At 39.7% G+C, this 24,613-nt stretch overlaps 3 protein-coding genes and 1 long non-coding RNA gene across 13 annotated transcripts in view; 1 reads left to right on the forward strand and 3 right to left on the reverse strand.

Annotated features, from left to right (window-relative positions):
- Positions 1-713, reverse strand: part of anp32e (acidic (leucine-rich) nuclear phosphoprotein 32 family, member E) — a 14,213-nt gene extending 13,500 nt beyond the window's left edge. For 5 of the 7 annotated variants that reach the window (XR_006399134.1, XR_006399135.1, XR_006399133.1 and 2 more), the window contains exon 1: positions 207-713. Coding sequence is in view for 3 of the 7 variants with exons in the window: in XM_044336189.1 (XP_044192124.1) it covers positions 207-260 (54 nt within the window). In the remaining 4 variants the exon portion in view is untranslated. The remainder of the gene's footprint in view (positions 1-206) is intronic. The other 2 variants (XM_044336190.1, XM_044336191.1) reach the window with 2 other exon arrangements.
- Positions 714-1,659: 946 nt separating this feature from the next.
- Positions 1,660-12,302, reverse strand: gabpb2a (GA binding protein transcription factor subunit beta 2a). 4 transcript variants are annotated; one of them, XM_044336142.1, is made up of 8 exons: positions 11,869-12,302; positions 8,307-8,414; positions 8,028-8,195; positions 6,985-7,179; positions 6,676-6,859; positions 5,931-6,107; positions 5,702-5,820; positions 1,660-4,406 (listed from the first exon to the last, which is right to left on the reverse strand). In XM_044336142.1, exons 2-8 carry the CDS (start codon positions 8,412-8,414, stop codon positions 4,059-4,061), a joined length of 1,299 nt encoding a protein of 432 aa, XP_044192077.1. In that variant the 5' UTR covers positions 11,869-12,302; the 3' UTR covers positions 1,660-4,058. The 4 variants fall into 4 exon arrangements, with proteins under 4 accessions (XP_044192077.1, XP_044192078.1, XP_044192079.1 ...); XM_044336143.1 differs by lacking the exon at positions 11,869-12,302 and adding an exon at positions 10,307-11,861; XM_044336144.1 differs by lacking the exon at positions 11,869-12,302 and adding an exon at positions 10,155-11,861.
- Positions 10,339-14,412, forward strand: LOC122970137. Its single transcript, XR_006399136.1, has 2 exons — positions 10,339-10,427; positions 13,476-14,412. It is a non-coding gene; the product is annotated as an uncharacterized LOC122970137 (long non-coding RNA).
- mllt11 (MLLT11 transcription factor 7 cofactor) lies at positions 14,225-21,142 on the reverse strand. The gene is made up of 3 exons (XM_044336217.1): positions 21,022-21,142; positions 15,695-15,870; positions 14,225-14,885 (listed from the first exon to the last, which is right to left on the reverse strand). The coding sequence occupies exons 2-3, from the start codon at positions 15,860-15,862 to the stop codon at positions 14,793-14,795; spliced, it is 261 nt and encodes an 86-aa protein (XP_044192152.1). The 5' UTR covers positions 15,863-15,870; positions 21,022-21,142; the 3' UTR covers positions 14,225-14,792.
- Positions 21,143-24,613: the final 3,471 nt, after the last annotated feature.

Raw genomic sequence — 24,613 nt, forward strand, 5'->3', positions numbered from 1 at the left:
GGCTGGCGGTCGGTTAAACTATAAAATGATCGATATTTAAGACTTAACGCACCGAATGTTTAAAAGCAAACTTGCGGTCCGGAGCTCTCGGCAGGCGGGCTCCATGTGATGAGCGAGGGGGAGCCGCCAGTAGGCTCCGGTCGCTCATCACCTCCCGGGCTATTTCAGGCAACAATTAAAAGGTTGTTAAAATCAAAGGCGCTCACCTCCGCCGGGCTCCTGTTCCGCAGCTCTAAACTGATCCTCTTCTTCATCTCCATCTTGAAATATTTCGTGTGTGGTGATTAAAAAGCGGGCGGTAAACTGTTGAGAAAGTCCCGGGATCAGAGCGGTCGCTGCTTTCCTCTGACGGCCACAGTTTGCCTACTGATCCTCCATGATACCTCGCGCCCTGCCCCCTCCTCTGCGGCCCCGCCCCCCGCGCCACAGGGTTGGCCGTATGTTTCAGCGCCGCCTCTGATTGGACGATGGGCACGTCAATCAGGACTGATCGGCCATAATCCACGAGCTGGGCGGTTATATCCCAAAAGCCACTGGCAGCTTGAGCCTGCCGGGAGCTGTAGTTACGCCTAAAATAATCGTTATATCTTCGCTTAAATGGCGAAATCTCCACATTTTACAACCTTATACGTCAGAAGATACATAAATGTGTTAGAATACGGAGAGAAAACCTCAGAAATATGTTTTAATTTCTCAGTTATATTAGAAGCTACGTGTGGGCGGGGCTTAGCTCCGTATCTTGTCCTCCGGTTCTGGTTGGATAAACAATCAAACCTGATCGACCGTAAAAAAATAAATGAATGAAAACTCCAAATGAATATTCTAATGATTGTTGTTCATTTCTCTTTTCCTGTTGTTTCATCTGTTGAACCTGTAAAAATCAGCTGAGTGTAAAATCTGTTACAGCACTTTGTCAACACGATACTGTTAATTTAGCTGATGTCATTTCACACTGACACGTTACTGTTGATATAATGTATATAAATATATAGGTTAAAAAAAAAAAGATTGGATCTTGTCCTTTAAATAACTGCTAACAAATAAGTTTAAAGGTCAAATTTACCAATATTATTTAATCATAAATAGTGCACCAAAAAAAGGAGGAATTATAAAAGTAAAACTAGTGCGGTGAAGCCTTTAACCCCATTCATACCAGGAAGTGATGAACTCACTTTTTTTTTTTTTTAAGTTCAAAAGAAATTATTCTTGTATCAACACTGTAAAGATATTCTTGACTTCATTCACATTTACTTTTTTGTTCATTTTTCTCCTTTAAAAGATGTTTCATTGATTTAGTCTCACTATAAGGCTATAAATATTGTATTTATGTGTTTTTTTTTTTATCACACTTCTCTTTGTTTTATGTATTGTGTCTGTTGTACATGTTTGTCTCCTCTGGATTAATTGTATATGTTGTATAATTTCAAATATAAAATAGTTTTGAATGAAGGAGCAGCAGAAACATCATCTCATGATCCACTAACTATCTACTGAGTATTATGTGTGTTATATGTCTTATTACTTTGTCCATTATTATCCAAACACTATTAAAATAAATCACTGAGCCACAGATCATCATCATCATCATCATCATCATCATCATCACAGGATCAGCTTGTCGCCGTCGATTCAACATCAAAAAAAAACATCACAAAGAAGTTCTTATTCAAAAAAACAAGTGTTTATATTTCAGATTACCAATGCAGGCAGCCATCATCATCATCATCATCATCATCATCATCACGGTGAAGCAGTCAGGTACAGTTAAAAAAATACAACTTTATATGTACATAGAAAAAGGTTGGCTTTGCTGAGCTTTATAAAAAATAACTATCATACTCAACTCAAATGACGCAGGATGTGTGATGGGAGGGAGGAGGACGCAGCGGGCTGCTGGGAGGATGTACAGGTGGGTCACAAACATGTCAGCTGACAATATCAATAATCAATAACTGCTGTTTCCACCGCGGGACCACCAGGGGCTCAACCAGACCAGAGAAAATATAAACGGTGGGTTTAAATGTTTCACCTGTTTAATCAGCTTCAGCTTTAGTCTCACATACACAATAACCAGGTTAACAGTCACATGACTCTCCTGCTCGCCGGCTCCCCTTCAGGCGTCTGTTTTCAGGTTGTTTTTTTTTATGATTTTGATTTTTAGAAAAAGGATAAAAGATTTTCTATGATCTTATTTTAAAGGCCATGAATGTAAATGTATCTTTTATTTAAAAATGAACTCAGATACATGAATTAGTTTTTGGTTTTATTCATTATTTCTTTTATGTGTCGTGTTTGTTTCTCTTTGACTTCAGGTGTAAAAAGTTGCGTTTATTGTGTAACGTTAAATAAAAAGACTTGAATGAGATTCAGTGGCAACATGAGAAGATAAATATCTGCTCCGCCTCTTTAAAACGCCGTTAAACATCTCCCGTCATGTTGCTTTCAAAGACGCTCCGACAATCAAGACTTCAGAATAAACGAGTTCAGCTGTTAGAAAATTAAACCCAGAAAAACAAAACAGGAAGTGACAGCGAGTCAACATTTAAATGACTGAAACCTTCTTAAAACACAGATTTCAAAAAACATTCCCGGTTCTGCTCGTTCTCACCTCAGAAACTCAGAAACTAAAGACGATCGCCGTCGGTTTCAGTCGCTGCAGGTCGAAGAGAAACGGATGTAAAAACGGTTTAAGACTCAGAAGTCACAGCGATAAAAACACGAAGAAGAAGAAACACTTTACAGGACGTCGAGACCAGACGGAGAAACAGCTGATGATCATTGATTAGTTAATCAGTTAATCAAGAGAACGTTAATTAGCTGAGTCGTTGATTAGTGAATCTCAGATTCTCAGTTTTTCGTTTTTTTCACATTAAACTCAACTTTTTTTTTTTAAACTGTTGGACGAAATAAAACATTTGAACCTTTGAAGTCAGGAAACCAGGACGAGAACTTCAAATAATAATAATCAATAACTGATAATGAAAACAATCATCTGTAATTAGTCACAGTCAGCCCTGCTGGACCCGAAAACATGACGTCATAATTACTGAATGAAACCAAAAGTTTTCATGATGGATTCATGTTGGAGGATGATGATGTCATTATTATTATTATTATTATTATTTTAGTAAAAATGACTTTTTCTGTATTTAAACATTAACGAGTTCGAGGAGGAGACGAGTTTTTATCCGTCACAGCTGCACTGTGACTGTTTTGTTTCATAATTCCTTCAACGTGATGAAGCAAAAAATTATAAACAACAAAAATAAAGAACATGATATAAAAAAAAAAAGCAGGAAAAGCAGTTCAGTGAATTATTGTAGTGTCCAAAAAAACAAAAACAAACAAACAAACAAAAAAAAAAAAGCAGAGAAAGTGGCTTTTCTGGGCTTCCGTAGCTCTCAGACGCTGCTTCTCTTCATCTGGACTCTGCTGGGGAAGCAAAATGGTCCCAAATCATCAAAGACTCAAGAGTGATGAAGGCTTCAGACGAACAGCTGCGACGGTTCAAAGACTCGACGACTAAAACAAAATATCAGAAATAAAAAAAAAGGAAACAAAACAAACGTCAGGAGAAAAAAACGTTAAAACGACGACTTGACATGAACCAGCTGCCGTCAGTTTGAGCTCCGAGTCAGATGGGGAAGCAAAATGGTTTTGATTTGGGATCGCAGGTAAAGATAGAAAAAAAAGAAAAGTAAACGTGTCTTCGAGCGAAGGTCCCGCCTCCTCCTGCGGTCTCCGTCTCGCCGTCTGCAGCCATTTTGCATCCCGCTTAAGCAGGCGTTCAGTTAAAAGAGCAAGTGGGGACTCAAAATGGTGCATGACTGAAGTCCACCATCGTGTCTGTTTAGTCTGTTTTCAGTCCGTCTTTCTCTTCAGGGAAGCCATTTTTGTTTCTGCGCTGTTACCGAATCATTCGGGGGATTCAAAATGGTGGACACCCGACCCAGCTCCACCCTCACATTCTCCGGTTAATGGGAAGCAAACTGAGCGCGCCTCCAGTTCATGTGTATGATGTCCGTCAGTGCCCCCCCCCTCCCTCGCCTCCCTCTCTGTTAGGAGCTGACCTCCGTCGTCTCTCCTCCCGTCTCAACCAGCGTCACCTGACCCTCCTCCCCCTCCATGATGATCCCTCCCTCCTGCAGCACCACCATCTCTCCTTCCTCCTCCACCACGCCCGCCGCCTCCTCCTCGTCCTCCTCGCCCCCCACCACCTCCTCGGGGCTGACGGCCGTCATGGCGGCGGTGTTAGCGGCGCCGGCGCCGGTGCTGTTGGCCTGGCTCTGAGACATGGCCTCCAGCTTGATGCGGTACTCCTCGGCCTCCTGCTCCTTACGCAGCAGCTGCTGCCGGTACTCCTGCGCCTTCCTGTTGGCCTCCTGCAGCTGCCTCTGCAACAGCTCCTGCAAAGTCAAAATAACTTTATTTAAAGTCTCACAACTCTTTACAGGACGATAAACTATCTGCAGATTATTTGTTTTATCTATAAAAACAGAATATTGTGAAATTAGAGCCCGAGGTGACGTCTTCAAATATCCAACAGTCCAAAACACAAAACACATTCAGTTTCCTCACAGACGACATAGAAAAGCTTCTATAATCATTACGAAGCTGCAACGTTTCACATTTTTACTTAAAGGGATGCACGATATTATCGGCACGTCATCGGTGTCGGCCGATAAAAGCTCTAAAATTAAATATTGGTATCGGCCATTTCTGCCGATTATAAGAGGCCGATATGTCGCCTCCTCCTCCGCCGCCTGTTTGACCCTGACGGTCCTGGTGTTTCCTCCACAGGCTGCACTTCACTCAGCTGCTTCTTCCCACCTTAACCTGAATAACAAACCGGGGCTAACGTTAGCTGGGAGGCTAGCAGAGGCTAGCTAGCTGTGCTCCCCTCCGGTCATGCTGCGGCTAACGCTCCGCTAGCCTCCCAGCTAACGTTAGCCTCGGCTCTCCGTGTGGATCCAACCGGAGCTCCGAGTCCCGGAAGTAGCGGGTCTGACAGGCGGCTGAGTGAAGTGCAGCCTGCAGAGGAAACACCGGGACCGTCAGGGTGAAACAGTCCATCAAGGAGCTGCTACTATGATCGGCTGCACAGATAGGAAACACCTCGGCTGACAGGATGTATCACTCTGTGCAAAAAAACCAAAAAACTTCCTCTTTTTGGTTTATAACGGCGGTTGTCAACCAGCGTATTAGGTGCATTAGCGCCACGTTCTGGTCCGGAGTGTGGACCAGAGATTAAATCCTACACATTAATCCTGTCTGTCTAATAAACTCAATGAAAACTCTACTGCTGCTCCCACTTGGCAGGTTCATTAAAGGTTTAATGCTGAACTCCTGAACTCCAGTCTTCCTCAGTTCTTCCTTCATATATCGTCTTTATTGATCATATTTAGTACAATCTATGCTGCATGTATAATAGTCTCCTCAGCCAGCTGGAGAATAATATGTTCATATATCAGTATCGGCCACAGTGAGTTGGAAATATCGGCATATCGTGCATCTCTACTTAAAGATCACTAAAAACTATTTGATCATCAAAATAGTTGCTGATTAATTTTCTGTTGATCGACCGATCATTACAGATAAAACCAGCACATTGATCGACTTGTTGATCAGATAGTTCCTGATCTGAAGACTGTTTTAGTTCTTGTGCAACATTTTAATGTTTGATAACGTTGGTCTGTCTCACCGTCTCTCCTGTGTCGTTGTGATTGTTGGTCATCTCCAGCTTCCTCTTCCTGGACGGCGGCGGCTGAGGCTCCTCCGTCACCACCTCCTCTGTCACTGTGTTGGCCGGCACCGCCAGCACTACACACACACACACACACACACACACACACACACACACACACAGCGGTCAGCATCAAAAACATCCACACAACATTGTCTGATAAGTGTGTCGCGTGTGTGTGTCGTACTCTGCTGTCCGTGCTGCATGGTAACGAAGAACGGCTGTGCCATCCCTCCTGTGGTCTGCAGGTTGCCGTGTTGGTCTGTTACTATGGTGATGACCCTCTGACCTCCCTCATTGACGACAGCGGCATGCTGGATGTTAGAGTCCAGAGCGTTGGCAGCCATCGCTTCCTCCGAGTCTCCTGAAATACAAACATTCACGTTACATCTCGACAGGAGCGTAACCCCGGGATTCCACCGGGCGCGTGTGTGCGCCGCGTTCCGGCTCCGTCTTCTGCACGGCGCCCTATTCCACCGGGAGCGTGTCAGAAGCGTGTTTTCACTGCGGGGAAGCTTTCCGCCGTTTAAAGTCAGTTGCACTCCTACTACAGTAATTACAGCAGCCTAGTCAAAGCTGATAAAGTCCCTTACGGCTACCGTAATTACTGCAGTAGCAGGGCAACTAAACTGCTCAGCTTTCGTTGATTTGGTCATTTTCTTTGATCTTTGAGCTTCTGCTGTGGTTAATTAGGCTATGTAGTTAAATGGTTTCTTTATTCGTCTGATTTAAATGCGTTTATAGTTGATATGCGACCAGGAGTCTGCACGGGGTGTTTTATTTTGACTGATTTATATTTGTCTGACTTCCTGCCCAGCTGGATCTGTGTTGCTTGACGTGGACGCTTCTGAAACGCGCCGCCGCGTGCCCGGTGGAATTTAGGGGTGAGAGAGTGACTGAAGGTGTGTGTGTGTGTGTGTGTGCGTTCACACCTGCGTTGGCCTTGTTGAGCAGCTCGGCCAGGTTGACCACGCCCCCCTGGATGGCGGGGATTCCCTGGATGATGAACTGTGGCTGGTTGGTGGTGGTGCTGGACTCCACGTTCATACTCACCTGGTTCATGTTGACCTGGTTCATGTTGACCTGGTTCATGTTGACCTGGTTCTGCATGCCCTCCTGCACACACACGTAAACAACAACAACAACAACAACGTGTTGCAGATGATGCCGAGTCTCTAACATCATTTCAGTCTCTAACAAACAGTCAGAGGTCAGAGGTCAAACCACGGCCGTCCTCTCACCTGCAGCAGCAGCATCAGCTCGGTGTTCTGGATGTCGACGGCGATGTCGAACGGCGTCTTGTCGAACTTACTGAGCGCGTGCACGTCGGCTCCGTGTTTGATGAGGGTCTCTGCGACGCCGTGGTGACCGTGCTGCGCCGCCCAGTGCAGCGCCGTCATCTTCAGCATGTCTTTGGCGTTGATGTCGGCGCCGCTCTGAAAAGCAAACAAAACGGGATTTCACGTCAAACTCGTCCGGGACTTTCAGTCGGCTCGCCGCTGCAGACGTTACTTCAGACAAAACGAGTCGCCGCCAACGTCAGCGTGTTTAACGACTAAAACACGACGTCAGTATCTGGTCTGTTCAGCACCAGCTGATCTGTGATCAATAAACACTCAACGTTTGATTCATATTTTATTATAAAAACCTTGATGGGATCTCTGCAGGTTAAATTTAGACTTTTAATATCACACAGAATGTAAATTAATAACGTTTCACAGTTAAAATATGAAAGATATAAATAACAGTGATGATGAATAAATGTTAATTTATTTAATTCATTACTTCCTGGTTTTATATAACGATCATTCCCAATAATATAACTAATGACTCGTTAATCAGGAGCAGATGCAGATGACAGATTAACCAATTAACCAATTAAACAATAACTGATTCGATTAAGGTCCTGAACAGAATCTGGGACTTTCCAGCCACTAAAAATCACATAAAGAATATTTTAGACCTGATCTTCTGAGTCCTACGTGACACATTTCTCATGTTAAATAACACAAATCTTGTTTTAACAGGATAAGTTGTTGTTGTAAAGGTCTGTAATAAGATGAAAGCAGCTTGTTGTGAAACCTTTAACAAAGAAAGAAGTTGTTTAGTTTCATCAGCAGCTTTAAAAACTGACGTAAACTGACAGTTTTGAGGGTTCAGAGGTCACAGTTACACTCGAGACTCACAGTCCTGATCAAATAAAAAGCAACTAAAGTAAATTAAATCACACTAAATAAACAATAAATAAAGATTGAAGCCAGTATAAACCCTGACTGGTTCTTACTCGGACCAGCAGCTCCACGATGACGGTGTGTCCCTCGGCGGCCGCCATGTGCAGCGGCGTTCGGTCCACCTTGGTGCGAGCGTCTCTGCTGACGCCGGCTCGCAGCAGGACGTCTGCGGTGGAGTAATGGCCGTGCTGAGCGGCCAGGTGGAGCGGGGACGTCCCCAGCTGCAGGAAAACACACACACAGATGTTTTATTAATAAACGCTGGTTTGTTGTTGTTGTTGTTTGTTGTTTACATGCACAGTAAGGAGCAGACTGAAGCTGCAGAGTCTCACCCAGTCGGTGGTGAACGGAGCTCCGTTGGCCATCAGGTTTCTGACCTCATCGTCCTGACCTTTACGAGCCGCTTCCAGCAGACGCTTCCCGAGGTCCACCAGCGACATCTGACACACAGAGACCAGTTCAGAGACCAGTTCAGAGACCAGTTCAGACAGGATACACCTCACTAACCAGTATCCAGTCAGCTGCTGATGAACGACTCTAACAGTTTGTCTTCTCATCCACTTACTTATGGAAACGGTAAATAAGTCTAAATAACTTTATTGTCCTCATTTGTTGCACAAAAATAGAAATTCGTCTTCATCTTGTACGACAATCAACATCAATATCACATCATACATCACAAAAAGTCAGAAAAAAAACTTTATTAGATGCAACTTTGTAAAAAAAGAAAGAAATAAATTACTAAAAATCATTTGAAATAACTTAAAAAGTAAAGTGTCAGGTACATAATCATCATATTTAAAAAAAACCTGATGAACAAACAAAATATCAGGACACAATAAAAGAGCTGCTGAGAGTTTAGTTTCACCTTAATGTAGTGTTTTACATTTCTGTGTAAACTGCATCATAAATTTACCAAACTACTGTTTTTATAGATGTTCATTTCTGTTTAGTAACAAACTAGTATTCATGTTCTAATCACAGACGATCCATCATCCTGATTAATAATAAATAATGCCCTGATATCACAAAACAACTGGAGGAATAAAAGTTTAACTTTAAAAAATACCAGATACATACATCTGCACAGCTGCTGCATTTATTTGACTAATTACACGTTTTCACGATTATCAAGCTTTAATCAACCTGCATGTTTGTTTACAGCATTTAACTTCTTTGGATTTCCCAGTTTTTTTATGTTTATATATTATATTGTATTATATTATATTATATTATATTATATTATATTATATTATATTGTATTATATTGTATTATATTGTATTATATTATATTATATTATATTATATTATATTATATTTGTGAGGATGTGAAAACACTTCACAATACAGACACATAATGTCTGGAGATCCAAACAAAAAAGTTTCCAGTAAATATTTTCCATAATGGAGAAACAGTTAGCGTCTTTCCACACAGACTCACCGTCACTGCGCTGGTTAGAAGAAGCTAACGGCTACGTGTCCATTATCGGACACGTCCCCGTATGTACCTTAACTAGTCTGACTAAAACAGTGATGGAAAGACTCTGCATATTTTAATTAGGACTGTCTGATAGAAAATGTGGCAACTTCTCGTGAAAAATACTTAAAGTGTCTCTTCGTGAACGTGACTTCAAGAAGTTGAACAACTTAATCGATGTGTGTCCGATAATGGAGTCAGTGTTTCGGGGGGTTTCGCAAGATGAAACTAAACAAAAATAATCTCACAAGTAGAAGCAGTAACTTGTTTTTGAACATATAACGCTAGTGTGGGCTGTTTGTTTGTGGTTCTAATGGAGACAATGATTTATTTTTTATCGGGAAGGTGGCCGAAGCTAGCCACGTTAGCACGACACGCTGTCCGATAATGGAACCCGTGTGGTTTACAGTGGCTGTGATTGCGACACAGCGGGGAAAGACGAAGCTTTTCTCTCCGCGGCCGAGGAGCCATTTTACGCGCCTTCACGGGCAGAAAACAGTCCGCCATGTGCCGCGTCCCCCACGTCCTCTCCGCGGGGTTATTAACCGCCGCCGCTACTTCAAACAACACCTCCCGCACCCAAACATTTACAGTTACACCGACAGGAAACTGTTTGATATTAAGTTGTTGGTTTTCCGGAGGAAGTCACACAGAAATTTCCTATTTTACACGCGGAGAAAAAACTACTTCCACATCCGGTTACCTATCTTTCTGCAGGCGCGCGCCGTCAACCCGCTTTCTGAGGTCTGTCTCGTGCTTCTCAGGTGTCTCCGTTAATCTTTGTGCCCAGTAAACATGTGAAGGCGGAGAAAATGGCGTTTTATTTCACCGAAGGCCGGCGGAGCTGCTACTTACTGCGTCCAGGTTCGTGAGGATCCAGCCGGGGCGCCGCTCTGTGCTAGTCGTTAGCAAGCTAGCCGGCTAAATAGCACAAACCGCTCTGCGTGATGCGGGTCTGTGCGGTTATCGCTCTGCGGTGAGTACGGACTGATCAATAATGTGCACACTTGTATTCACAGTGTGCAAAACATGCACATTAGGCGCCTCAGCAGCATGTCGGGCTCCTCCGGGTTGTTTACTGCTGCAAGTTAGCGAGCTGCGGCGGGCACGCGCCCGGATGTTGTGGGTGCAGTCTTCAAAATAAGAGCGTATAAAAAGTATCAACTATCAAATATATGAGATCTAAACTTTTAGAAGCAAAACATTACAAGATAATCTGATTAATATAATCTGATCAAATCTATAGTGTAAGAGGATCCATGTTGCTATTAGGATGAATAAAATATTTCCAGTAGTGCAGAGTAACGTCATGACATTGTGTAAATTGGAATATTGCTGTTCTCTGAACACACCTTTGCACTACTTTTATCTTTGTTTACAGCCTACAGCAACTGTCTGGCCCATATTTTAAGTTCTTTTCCATTAGTTTCAAGATATATGTATATATTTATTTTTCATCACCTATTTGTTTGTACATTATAGTCATATGTTTATGTTTACATATCTCAGTTCAGCTTTGTTGTCCTTGTTTTGGCTGTATGTGTCTTCTGAACATTGTTGTGTATCAGCACATTGAGCCACTAGAAACTGCAGTCAAATTCTTTGTAAGCATAAACATAAAAGCTTATTAAAGCTAATGCTGAAATATACTTTATGTACAAAAGAGAAAACAGGTTTGCATGTACAAATAAAACCTGAAAGCTGCAACTATCATCACTATCAATTAATATGCCAATTATTTTTCCAAATAGCTGAGTAATTACTATATTACATGATAGAAAATAATACTCTTAGCCCAAGTTGTTATTTAAATTGCATGTTTTGTCCAACCAAGGATCACAAACCCACAAATTAGTTTATTATCACGGGAGACAGAATAAAAACTGGATAAACTCCATCTGAGAAGGTAGAACCAGTAAATATTTCTTCTAGGTTTTATTCTTCCAAAGGGACATAAAACAACTAAACAATTGTTGCTGATTCATTGTTCATCAGTGGGATGATTGATTAATCCTTTCAGGCCTGAATTTAATTGGACAGGGTGACATGGTTGAAATTAACAATAAGGATATTTTCTGATATTAAAACATTTTTAGGAAGGCTCATGAATGAAAATGACATTAAATAATCAAACATATATCATATAATAATGAAATGTGTCTCGCTGATATGTTATGAGACCAAAATATTAGTGTTGTGTAAAATGAAAAGTTTAAGCAATTTTGTTGTTAAGCAAAAGTGTTTAAATTACAGCTTGTCTGGGATCATTCATCTGGAATCACTAAAACCTTTTTATGTTGAAAGTCCTGACAGGAAGTGTGGGCGTCACTGTGTGGAACTTGACGCTAGTGTTTAGCAGCTAGCTGTGTTAGCCGTTAGCATGCAGACTGTTAGCAGGTTAGATTTAAGCGTTTTACCTTTTTCTCTCGTAGATTTCCCGCCTGTTCGGCACGCGAGGTTACGTCTCCTGACGCAAATCAAACTTGGGCAGGTGTTCACCCGCCGAGAGTGATTTTAAAAAGTGTTATTTTAGTGTTTTATCTGGTTCAAATATGGCTGCCCCGCTGCACCGGAGCTGGAAGCCGCAGCGTTAACCTCCCTGTGGGCGGGCTCTCTGAGAACCCCGCGAACTGACCTCAGGCCAGTCTGAACCGCAGAGTCGCAGTGTGACGTCATCACCCGCCGAGCACGAGCTGGCCTCAGATCAGCTGTTAGCAGAGGCGCAGTCCGCCATGTTGTTCTTTACAGAAGCTTCAAGTGTTTCTGAAACTACTGAAAACAAGAATTAAATACAGATGTTGGCGCCATAATAACGTTTCATTTAAACACGAAATCCCGACGTGATGAACTGAATCTACAGTAAGAATATTTAAACCGAGTCTAAAAAACACATGAAAGCTGAAATACACCTTTTTTTTTTTTACACTCATTCAAATATAATTTAAAATTTAAATAACTGAAATGTCTGTGAATCTATAAATATAAAAACACCCAGGGCTGATAGGAGGATATATTCAGAGAGAACGGGACCGTTTAATGGCAGAAATTGATGGTTTTTCAGTGTGATTTTTGCATCAATGTGATGAAACACTTTATACTACATACTGCATACTGCTTTCCATAGTAGTACGCAGTATGAAACTGTTAAATCTATTTAATTTATTTAGTTTGCTAAGTTGGGAGAGGCCTTTGGCGGGCCTGCATACCCAGCATGCCTTGCAGTTACTGGAATCCTGATGGTGACACCAGTTCAGATCAGCTCTGGTGATTTAACACTTTCTCACAAAAATAATCTCATTGACAGAAAGATGAATGAATGATGTTATTCAGTCTGTAATGTAACTATAATAAAAACCCAAACGATTAGTTTAATAAAATAAAACAAATTTAATACAGACCTCACTATTAAGGTTTTTTTACACTTGGAAAAACTTGGTTAAACATTTCAAGCTGACTTCATACTAAAGACATTTAAAAATATTGAATTAGTATTTATTGTTAAGGACAAACTGAGTTTGTATTGAATAAAATCATTTTATTGGTGAAATATTTACCATACAGCCAACCTTTAGTGTTTAATATATTTGTAAATTAATTTACTTTTTAACTCAAACTGGAAGAAAAAGTGAACAATACTCCAAAAACAAAAGCTGAATATTTGCTAATATTTTTTTAAAAACTGTCTAAAACTGTTACATTTTCTTTCATTTTAATTGTATCTTTATATTTTTGTTATATTTTCTGTGGCTAACAGATTGTTGTAAAAGGATTCTTAAAACGATTCTTTGTTTTTTATGTTTTAACTCATTAAGATGTCAGATTCTGTTCAGTATTTTGTATCAACATAAAAAAAAAATGTCCATGCTGAACGTTGTTTGAATACAAATAAAGATTTATTTAAAAAAAAATATCACAGATGAAGTTTCATTTGTCCAACTGAACCAAGATGTTTTCTATCAAAAAATAAACTGCTGTAATATTTATTTACTCTTACACACAAAAATTACATTTATTTTGCTTTTAGTATTCAACAACTACAACTCCCATGATGCTTTGGACAGAACCTGATGATCCTGAGACGTGTGATGGAGGCTGGAGGAGCCTCCGTCACTCCTCTGTTAAATGTCACTGGTTGAATCATCTGATGTCATTTATGAAGATAAGAAGGTTCATAAAGAGGCTGAGAATATTGATTTATTTATTTATTGATTTATGACTGGAAACATTATTTAGACACATTTTTACACACAACGTCCCCGTGAATTTACAACGACCTGTTGTCTGCTAACGAGGCCTCGCTGTGTCTGGATGTTATTAATATCTGGCTGTTGTGGGTTGAACTGTTTTCTATTGGTTGGTGTTATTTGAATAAATACATTTAAAAGAAAGAAGAATACGTGTTGATTCTTTTGGCTGATTTATAACTGGAGTGCTGTTTTTTTCTGACTGATGTTAGATTCTCTCAGAGTGAATGATGATGATGATGATGATGATGATGATGCCTTCAGGCGTCTTTATTTTTTCTGACCAACAATCCAAAACTCAAACATGTTCAGTTTCTGGTCACAAAGAAAAGCATTAAATCACATCTGAGAAGCTGAAATCTGCACATTTTGGGGCATTTTTTCTAACATAAAACTGATGATTGACTCGTTGCAGATCTAAAAAAAGTCCCAGAGACAGTCAGTGGAAATGTGCATCTATCTATATTTTTAAATCTGTTTAATGGAGGTTATTTGAGGTAAAACATGAGACATTTCAAACAAGGAAAAGGAGATTTTTGTCTTTTATTGACGAGTGTTCAGCACATTCTGACAGGATGAGATGAACTGTTGTCTTCCGGTGGCTTCAGTTTGAGGCCCGCTCAGTGAAACTCAACTCAGCAGCAGAGAAATAAATTAAAACAGGATCAACGTTAACAAAAAGCAGCTCAGGACAAAAAGAAAGAAAAAAGGCACAGATGGAAAACAGAAGAAACATTTCTTCACAAATTAAAACTCAGTTAATGGAAACATTTCTGATCAAAACTTAATTTATAAAGTGACATTTTGGGACATTTTGTCCACTTGATTTACATACAAGACAACATATTAAAACACTGAAAGGTTTCCAGACAATCCGTTTAAATCTTCACTCAGATCAGATTTAGTTTCTTCTTCCAGTGTAAACTCAGATTAGAGATTTGAAAACCAGTTTAAAATCAGCCTGAGGTCATGTGACATGCAGAAACAAAAACACCTCAATGTTCAGTTTTTCATGTTTGTTTAGAGTAAGAAGGTGAGAGGTCGGGACAGACAGGTGAGGCTGATCTGGGGTCAGAGGTCAGGTGACGGTGTGTGTTTCAGAGCAGCAGGTTGAGGTCGGCCAGCAGAGCGTCCACGTCAACGATGGGAGCTCTCCAGTAGTTAAAGGAGGAGAACTCAGACAGCTCCTCCTGCAGGGAGACACACAGGCTTCATATTAAAAAGGACCAGTTCAGTGTTTCCAGTTAAACCAGTAGGTCAGGTGTCTGTAATCATTCCTCCTGTTCATACTGGATATTAAAGATCCTTCAAATGTGCTTTCAATGGAAGTGATGGAGGCCAAAAGTGTGTCCACACAGTCATTTATTCCTTATCAGTCAAGACAGAAACTGTCTCCTCTCCCTCATTAGCTCGTTAGCTTAGCTTATCTTAGTTTAGAAGCCAGTTGAACTGTGACAGTTGATATTGTTCCGGTTTGACAAACATCTTATAAACGAGCAGCAGCTCCAAACATGAGTCAACTGGAAGCTGCTACAGGCTGAAACACTGAAGCATTTACCCGCAGACTGACGCTAGCAGCTATCTACTACAGACATGCTAACTCTGCTAGCTTCTTCTTCTGATCCGCTAACAACAATAACACTCATTTAAAAGTCTGTGTGAAGCTTCTATTCAGCTTCAGCAGTCTGAGTTAGTCATATCAAGTGGATATCTGACACATTTACAGTCTTTTTAGCATCAAATTCCCTCTTTGTGTTTCCTCGGACAGTGTTTCCCTGTTGAGCTGCAGGTGGAAGTATAGTAACAAAAAGAGGGACTTTGGCACTAAAAAGACTGTAACGTTGAAAGATATCTACTTGATTTGACTCATTTGGACGCTGAAGCTTCATATTAGCTTCAGATAAACTTTGAAATACATTTTTGTACAGAAGGTTTCAGTGTTCATTCAGACTGTTGGTTTCAGACACATTAGAAACTCGAGGACGTTTTAAAGTCTCACCTCTTCATCTTGACTCCTCAGTTTGAACATCTTGTCTTTTCCTTTGCTGCTATTGGCTGTCTGAGTGTCAATCAAACCCAGGTCCTCCAGCTCTGACAGATCCAGGGCCGGGATTGGCTGCCTCCAGAAGAGGAAGGAGTCGTATTGGCTGTTTGACTTCTCCATCATGTTTGAGCCTGAAATAAAAAAAAAAAAACATTTAAAAGATGAACTGCAATAATATAAAGCTGATGATGTCACAGCGTGGGACATTCTGGGGGCGCGTATGGACGACGCGTCTCCACTTCCTGCCGCTATGCAACAGTGAAGCCAAATGTTGTCTTTCCAGGAGCGGCCATCTTGCTTGTGTGACGTCATTAGACACATCCTGTCCCAAAAAGATGCAGAAAAACTAGTTCACGCATTTGTTACTTCTAGGCTGGATTATTGTAATTCCTTATTATCAGGCTGCTCTAACAAGTCTCTAAAGACTCTCCAGCTGGTCCAGAATGCAGCTGCACGTGTTCTGACTAAAACTAGAAAAAGAGACCACATTTCTCCCATTTTAGCTTCTCTACATTGGCTTCCTGTAAAATCCAGAATAGAATTTAAAATCCTTCTCCTAACTTACAAAGCCCTTAATGGTCAGGCACCATCATATCTTGAAGAGCTCATAGTGCCGTATTATCCCACTAGAACACTGTGCTCCCAGTATGCAGCTTACTGGTGGTTCCTACAGTCTTTAAAAGTAGAATGGGAGGCAGAGCCTTCAGCTATCAGGCTCCTCTCCTGTGGAACCATCTTCCAGATTCAGTCCGGGGTGCAGACACCCTCTCTATGTTTAAGAGTAGGCTTCAAACTTTCCTTTTTGATAAAGCTTATAGTTAGGGCCGACCAGGCTCGCCTTGGATCAGCCCTTAGTTATGCTGCTATAGGCCTAGACTGCTGGGGGACTTCCCATGATGCACTGAGCTCCTCTCTCCTCCTCCTCCTCCTCTCCATCTGTATGCATTCATGTAACATCAATGCATGTCAATAACTTTGCTTCTTTCCCAGAGTTTTTTTGTGCTTTCTCATCTCGCAGGAAAGCCTGGGTTCTGGACCGAGCCTTCACGGTCCTTCACAGTCCTGTTGGCATCCTTCCCTGACTGCTGCTGTTGATTGTTGTTATTCTGTCCCTCCCCCCCTTTTCCCTCTTTCTTTCTCTCTCTCAACCCAACCAGTCAAAGCAGACGGTCGCCCACCAAGAGTCTGGTTCTGTTTGAGGTTTCTACCTGTTAAAGGGGAGTTGTTCCTGCTGCTGCTCATGGGGGGATTGTTGGGTCTCTGTAGATTAAAGAGTTCAGTCTGGACCTGCTCTATGTGAAAAGTGCCCTGAGATGACTTTTGTTGTGATTTGGTGCTATATAAATAAAAATTGATTGATTGATTTGATTGATTGATTGATAGAGTCAGGTGGCAGAATGACGGCCCATAGGACACGCCCCCTCAGCCGACCCGCTGCCTGACGGAGGTTTGAGAGCGGCTGTCACAGCTGTCAATCATGATGTCACACCTCCTTTTTATATCATCAAATAACTTAATAAAGACAAACTTATCCGAAAAATGAGAACTTGGACAAACATCAGCGTGATAAGAACGACCTGAAATGACAGAAAACCTCTTTGGGAGAAATTTATTTGACGTGAACTTTGATTGGTTCATGTCCCATCCGCTGACATGGAGGGGGCGGGGCTTATGACCTGTACTGCAGCAGCCAGCAGGGGGACGCCGCCATGACGTCCATATTTATATACATTCAATGATGACACACCACAATCTCCAGGTGCATTGTGGGTAATGTAGGTACCAGGTTTCCACATGGACGTATTATAAGAGCCGGATATCAAAAACGGCGCCCAGTCAGTCCAGTAAGAACTGCTCGCCAGGCGCATTCGCCAAAACAGGTTTCCATCTTCTGGGTTTGCTTCCATGTCGCGTCGGTTCCCCCGCTGGCCCCGCCCACTGGCCCCGCCCACGAGTTCCTGCTCAGCCCACAGACTTTACATTGTGATGATGTCACAGATTTTTAAATCGTTTTTTTTCATCTCAAGGAAAGTTTTACAAACATAAAACCTTCAGGGATCAAAAGTTCATAATAGAAAGAGTCATAATTGACCTCTTCTATAACAGCGGTCTGTGGATCGAAACCTCTGACTCTGTACTGAAGAACATTTCTAACGTCCAACTGTCCAGTTCCTGCTGACGTCTTCAAATATCTCGTTTTGTCCGACCAACAGTCCAAAACACAAAGAGAGAAAAGTAGAAACTCAGTTATCAAAAGGGTTAATTAAATAGTTAATTTTCTGCCCTGTTGTGTTGTGTTGTTGGTAATTCAGCTTCACTACATGGACGCAATCATTTAGAAACAAAGCCTGATGGGTAAAAACTAAACACAGAAACACATAACAGACGTCTGATCTTAGAAATATGATCAGACAAGTTTCTTCATGTGAAGAAACTTAAATTATAAAAGTTAGATATTTAGTTTATTTGGTTCTTTTTAAACATCAGTAAAGTCAGTGAAGCAGCTTCAGTTTATTTGAAACCTTGTTTTGGTTTTATTTTTAGTTTCTGCTGCTTCAACAGACAGAAACACAGACTCGACTGCACAGCAGGAATCTCAGTACTGCATCAGATACTCCAGTGTTACCAGTAAAAATCACATCACAACCAGTGACAGCTGGAAATGTACAGTTTGATCACTTTTAAAATGTACAAATCAACTATAAATTAGTTTATTGTTTGACAAAAGTTACTTAAATCAAAAATATCTTCTATGATTTATTGGCATGTTTGTGAGAAAGGTGAAGACGGAGGTCAAACAGACGTATTTCAGTGTTAAATTATTAAATTTAAAGTTAAATTTGATCTGCAGCACAAGAAAAGCTTCAGTTCTGATCTAAACTCAGACTAAATATCTGATCAATAGCTGATCAATACCTGTGTCAAAGTGTCGTCAGTGTTAATGAAAATCCATCAGATGAGTCAAAGTCTCGTCTGCTGAAACCTGATTGAATCACAACTATTGACAGCTGGAAACTCCAACAGGCCCTGAACGCCTCTCAGCTCTGTTTACTCGACATTAATGATAAAAAATCAAAACAACAGTTTTTAGTTTTCTAGTTTTCTTTTCTTCCAGACAGACGCTGCTTTCAGTTTATGTTCATAAAATCATCCTGTTTGTTTTATTCTGTTGTTTTAACTGAAATAACAGACGGTGAATATTTGAGGTTAACTGAACTTCACCCTTTATTATGATCAATTAATCAATGAGTTAATCAATGAGTTAATCAACAGAAAACTTATCAGTTTAAATATTAGATGCATCATTAAATTCTCTGCTGTAAGACTTTAATGTTTTTTTTTCTGTTTCATATTATTCAAATGGTTTTATGAAAAACTGTTATTAGATTCATTAGTCAACATTTATTCAACATTTATTTAAAGTGTTTTATCACATAAAAATACTTTACAACAAACATCAGTGAAAGCAACAACATAAACAAATACAACTGACAGATTATTAAGAAATTAATAACAACAGGCAGAGATAGTTAAAGAACTAGTCGCTGTATTTGCCGCCCAAATATAAGTTAATAAATATTCTTAAATGTACATCAGCTCACAGTTCACCTTCAACGACTACAACTTACATCAGTGTTTATCGTTCAGGATGTTTTTACTAAGAGTTGAAAATAAATAAATAAATAATAAAGTAGTTTCATGTTAAAGATCAGTGTTTCTGTGACGCTGTTCGGTGGACACAGGACGTCTGGAGCTGCTGCTAGCCGAGCGGCCGTTAGCCGCGCCGCTGCTAGCCGAGCGGCCGCTAGCCGAGCGGCTGCTAACGTTTGCTCAGTTTGTTTTTCTGATAACTTAAAATCCAGACGTTTGATGACTAAAATCCTTCATCCAGTTATAAGATAGAGTTAAAAACAACCAAGATGTAAACAGTCTGTTGTAAAAATGTGGTTTAAAACTGGATAAAAAGTCAATTTATGACAGTTTCTGACGCCTGCGTTAGCGACGGCGCTGACAGGCGACCAAATGAAACGAACCTTCTTTAAAATGACAGATTTCTCTGTTTGAACACTGTTGGAAACTTTTGAGATAATATAAGAACACAACATATAACATAAGTCTGGTTGATTTTACATATTTTAATGTTAACTGACACTTCAACTGCTTTCACTGCAGCTCCGACATCTTTAACATCTTCACACGTGTTTCAGCTGTTAATTAATAATAATTTAACTTTAGTCTGAATATTTTTCTAGTTGAAAAAAATAACTTTAAAGGTTGTTTGATAATGAAAATCATCATTTGTTGCCCCAAAACAAAATGATCATATATATATTCAGACATTTAGTGAGGAGGAGCCTGTATTTATAGATTTATAGATACTGTATTTATAGATATTTATAGATTTATAGATATTCATAGATACTGTATTTATAGATGTTCACAGATTTATTGATTTATAGATGCTGTACTGAGATACTGAGATATAGATACTGTATTTAAAAAATTTATATATTCATAGATTTATAGATATTATAGATACTTATAGATATTATAGATATTATAGATCCTGTATTTATAGATATTATAGATCCTGTATTTATAGATATTATAGATCCTGTATTTATAGATATTATGAATATTATAGATATTATAGATCCTGTATTTATAGATGTGTGTATTATATTTCAGTCGGTGTCTCTGGGAAGTTATTTTAGGTAGATTAGATTAGAGATATTTTTATTGTGGCTGGATTCTGTGAGTCTATAAGTGAATCGGGGTCATCATGTCACTGCAGACTGAAATAAACCTTCACATGTCGGTGACTCAGCAGCTTCATATGGAGGATTTCACCTGCTGCAACAGAACCGCCGGATAATCCGCGGTTTTCCTTTTATACCGCTGACAAATAAAACGATGTTTGATCTGATTAAAAAGCGTCGCCAACATGTCTGCTTGTGTCTGATGTTTCTAATTGATCTGATGGTTTAATTGATGGATGAATCCGGACATGATCTGGGAGAACTGGGGCGTTGGCCCAGTGTTCAGGCTCAGTGATGCAGCCCAGTAAAACCAGTTTACACGATGAATTACTGACATTTATCACAGTACCGGAGCCTAACATTCCTGTTTTGACGGTTTTAAAATATATATATATATATATATATTTTTTTTTTATCGTACATCATCTTTAAATGTTTTAGTCTGCAGGTTCATCTCCAGTTTTAATGAATCAAACAAAGATGAAACAGAGAAAATATCGCAGAGAATAAATCAGTTCTGACCTGTTTGTTTCTGTTGTTTCTCCTCTTTGTTCCTCTGCTGGTTTCTGAAGCGGACGGTTCAGATGCTGCAGGTTAAATGAGCTCTGCGGCTGCGTCAAGCTCACCTGTATAACACCAACACTTCCTGTTACCCTTTCAACATAAAAGATAAGAACATCATGATTTAGAAAGTTTTCTTTAAGTTTTCTGCTCAGTTGACATTTTCACCGGTGGTGGAAGGTAACTAGTACATTTACTCACGTACTTAAAGGTATTCTCCTCGAGTATTTCCATGTGATGCTACTTTATACTTTCTACTCCACTACATTTATTTGACAGCTTTAGTTACTTTTCAGATGAAGATTTGACACAATGGATAATATGACAAGCTTTTAAAATACAACACATTGTTAAAGATGAAACCAGTGGTTTCCAACCTTTTTGTCTTTTGACGTCTTACAAAAAGCAGTGTGTAGTCGGGGTCACATTTCACATGTCTATGAGTTGTTAACAGCTCCACCAAATAGTGATTTTTCCCTCTAAACTTCTCACATGCTTTCATTTCAATAAATGTTCAAATGATCCAATATTTCAGCAAAAATCAAAGATTAGAGAAAAAGTCCAAAAACTGAAAACAGATTTGTGTATCAGAACTTTGTTTTTTCTTCTTTCCTCTCCCATTAATCATCTCACCACCCCTCAGATTTATCTGCTGACCCTTTGGAGGGGCCCGACCCCTAGGTTGGGAACCACTGGACTAAACTAGCTAACTGTATATAAAGTAGTGTAAACTAGCTCCACCTCCAGCAGCTACAACAGTAACATGCTGCTCTAACATTGTAGTATTGGTACTTTTACTGCAGTAATATATCTGAGTACTTCTTACACTGATTAATGTAAAAACAAAATAGAAAGAAAAGTTTCTGATCAACATCTGAAACTGGAAACATTTGTATACATTTGGGGGAAATTGATCAAATTAATCTTCTTTTTTTTTCCTTTAATATTTATTGTGTTTTAGTGAATCCATATTTTTAACACCTGAAAGTTTACATTCAACAATCATTTATATTTATTTTTAAAATAATGTCAATTTTATATTATTTTAATGTACATTATTGTTATTAGCAGCAGTGGTGCTGAAAACAAAAACATACAAAATCACATTTATTTTTTCAGACGTTTCTATAATCTTTGTTTATTTTTTTTTCTTTCATCCTTTTCAGCCTAAAAATGATTCAAACAGAGAAAATGAAATCCTGACTGGATCTCAATAACCAACAAACCAGTGACAAGAGCTCACAAGTAAACATATTGTGTTGTTTTAAGGAGTCTAATCTACATATTATTAAACATTTTACTACATATACAATATATTCTGTATTATAGATGACGTTTCTTTGCACCAGCGTGTTTGACTAAAGACATTTGTACATTTATTTTGAAATGAAGATCAGTTTCCGGTACGTGTGGCATGTTTCTGACACACACACACACACACACACACACACACACACACACACAATCAATCAATAAAAGTCACAGATGCAGTGAATGTTTTCCGTCAGCTGGGGGCACTGTTTTACTGGTGATACTGGTGATACTAGTACTCCAGTTTTATCACACTCCAGTGTAATAACTCCCAGTCATGGATGTGTTGGGACGATCTAACTGGGGGGTCTTGATGATTTTGAACAGATGTTTTAATACTTTTATCTGGATATATTAGCAGGAGAACAGTGACGGCAACATTTTGTAATTTCATCCAGAGGAAGTTTTTGACCTCAGATCTCGTATTTAAAGATATTAAAAATTGATTCAATGACTAATTCAGAGCCACTCGTTGTTTATTTAGATTTAAAGATGTTTGCATGTTTGCATGTTGCAATTTCTGTTAAATTTCTTTAATAATAAGTTTCTTTAATGTTATGAAATCAACGGGTGAAGCGGAGAACGACTGTAGTCAAAGTGTCCCGATGCAATAAACTACATTCATCTTCCATCATTTCTACTATATGAAGCCTCACAGCTGGATTCTGTTATTAGTCGCTTATCTTGGTGCTACTGAGAAACTCTCCACATAAATATAAACATTTCTTGACAAAAGGCATCAATATAACAACCATCTGCCACCTTTCATGTAAAGCAACAGTCTTGAATTGATAAGCGTTACAGGTCTGCTGTTTTTTATCTCATACATTTCATAACCTCACACAGTTATCAGGAGCTCAGTTGTATCAGCTGATGTAATGATGTCACTGCATAACAGTTAAAAGATTTAAAGATAATTAAAGCTGTGAGCACTCTGGTCCATCGGGATCAGATCGTTTTGCTTTTTAAAAATGAGAGATATTTCTTTACAAGTGTGGTGTGCTTTTATTTTGAAAGTGTGTCTGTTGTCTGTCTTGCTCACACCTGTGTCATCAAAATTAAGCAAGTTTTGGGCCCATTCACTTGAATTTCAATTAGTAAATTGAAAACTCTTGTTGAGTTTGGGTGTAAAACAAACTAACTTCCTAATTTTCATCAAGTCTATTTTTAGAAAAGTAAAGACTTTTAACCCACATGACCTGGTCAAAGTGTGATTGACATGTGTACTGTCAGGTGTGTAGAGACAATAAGTAACTGCAGCTGGACACAGAAAAATACTCATATATTTGAATGGAGAGTGTGAGTGAACCCACACCTTTTTGAACATTTACTGCTTCCACATAGTTTTAGATACAAACTTCATTTGAACTTTAAATGAGTCACGAGACTTTGACCTACAAATCTTGAATTTACATGTTTTTTCTATCTTTTATTGTTTTTGAGATATTAGAGTGTGAGTTTTAAAGTCTTTTCTTGCTCCTCCTGTGATTTTATAATGAGTGTGTATTGCGGAATGTTTCACAGCACTGAGGGAGTGACATCACCAGGAGCAGTTGGAGAGGAGGATTTTAGAGGACGCTTCTTGTGAAATATCCTCATAAATCCCATGACTTTGGCCAAATCTTACATTAAAAATCATATTTTAGTAGGAAATTTTATGGCGAATCCATTGATACATATTTGAAAGTGGTCAGACTTATAGTTTAGACGTCAGAAGCCTCTGTTTGACACAAAGTTCATGCCCATAGATTGCCTCCCCATTGGGAGGTCTTACTAGCATTTAACTGAAGATAGTTTTGTGTCATCCAATTTTGTATATCCAGGACGTAGTCAAGAAGGGACCTAACTGCGTTATCATTGTTATCACCAGGTTCTAATGGGAGGTATAGCTGTGTATCATCTGCGTAGCAATGATAGGAGATATTGTGCTTATGAAAGATGGAGCCAAGAGGGAGCATATATAAGGTGAATAAGACGGGCCCTAAAATGGAGCCTTGAGGGACTCCGCAGGTGATGGGAGCAGACGAGGAGAAGAGGTTTCCAATTTTGACAGAGAATGACCTGTCTGCTAGGAAGGAGGCAAACCACTGGAGGGCGCTGCCGTAAATACCAACCTGATGCTCAAGACAGTGCAGGAGAATAGTGTGGTCGACTGTGTCAAAAGCGGAGCTAAGGTCCAGAAGAATCAGGATGGCACATTTTCCAGAGTCAAGAGATGAGAGCAGATCGTCAGAGAGCTATC

The sequence above is a fragment of the Thunnus albacares genome, chromosome 19 (assembly GCF_914725855.1).
Source record: "Thunnus albacares chromosome 19, fThuAlb1.1, whole genome shotgun sequence".
NCBI classification, from domain to species: Eukaryota; Metazoa; Chordata; class Actinopteri; order Scombriformes; family Scombridae; genus Thunnus; species Thunnus albacares.

Coding starts and splice junctions, on each gene's coding strand:
- mllt11 (XM_044336217.1), bottom strand. CDS start 15,862: ATGATGGAGAAGTCAAACAGCCAATACGACTCCTTCCTCTTCTGGAGG. Junction 14,886..15,694: donor TGAGGAGTCAAGATGAAGAG/GTGAGACTTTAA, acceptor GTCTCCCTGCAG/GAGGAGCTGTCTGAGTTCTC.
- gabpb2a (XM_044336142.1), bottom strand. CDS start 8,414: ATGTCGCTGGTGGACCTCGGGAAGCGTCTGCTGGAAGCGGCTCGTAAA. Junction 6,108..6,675: donor GCTCAACAAGGCCAACGCAG/GTGTGAACGCAC, acceptor TTTGTATTTCAG/GAGACTCGGAGGAAGCGATG. Junction 5,821..5,930: donor CATGCAGCACGGACAGCAGA/GTACGACACACA, acceptor GTGTGTGTGTAG/TGCTGGCGGTGCCGGCCAAC.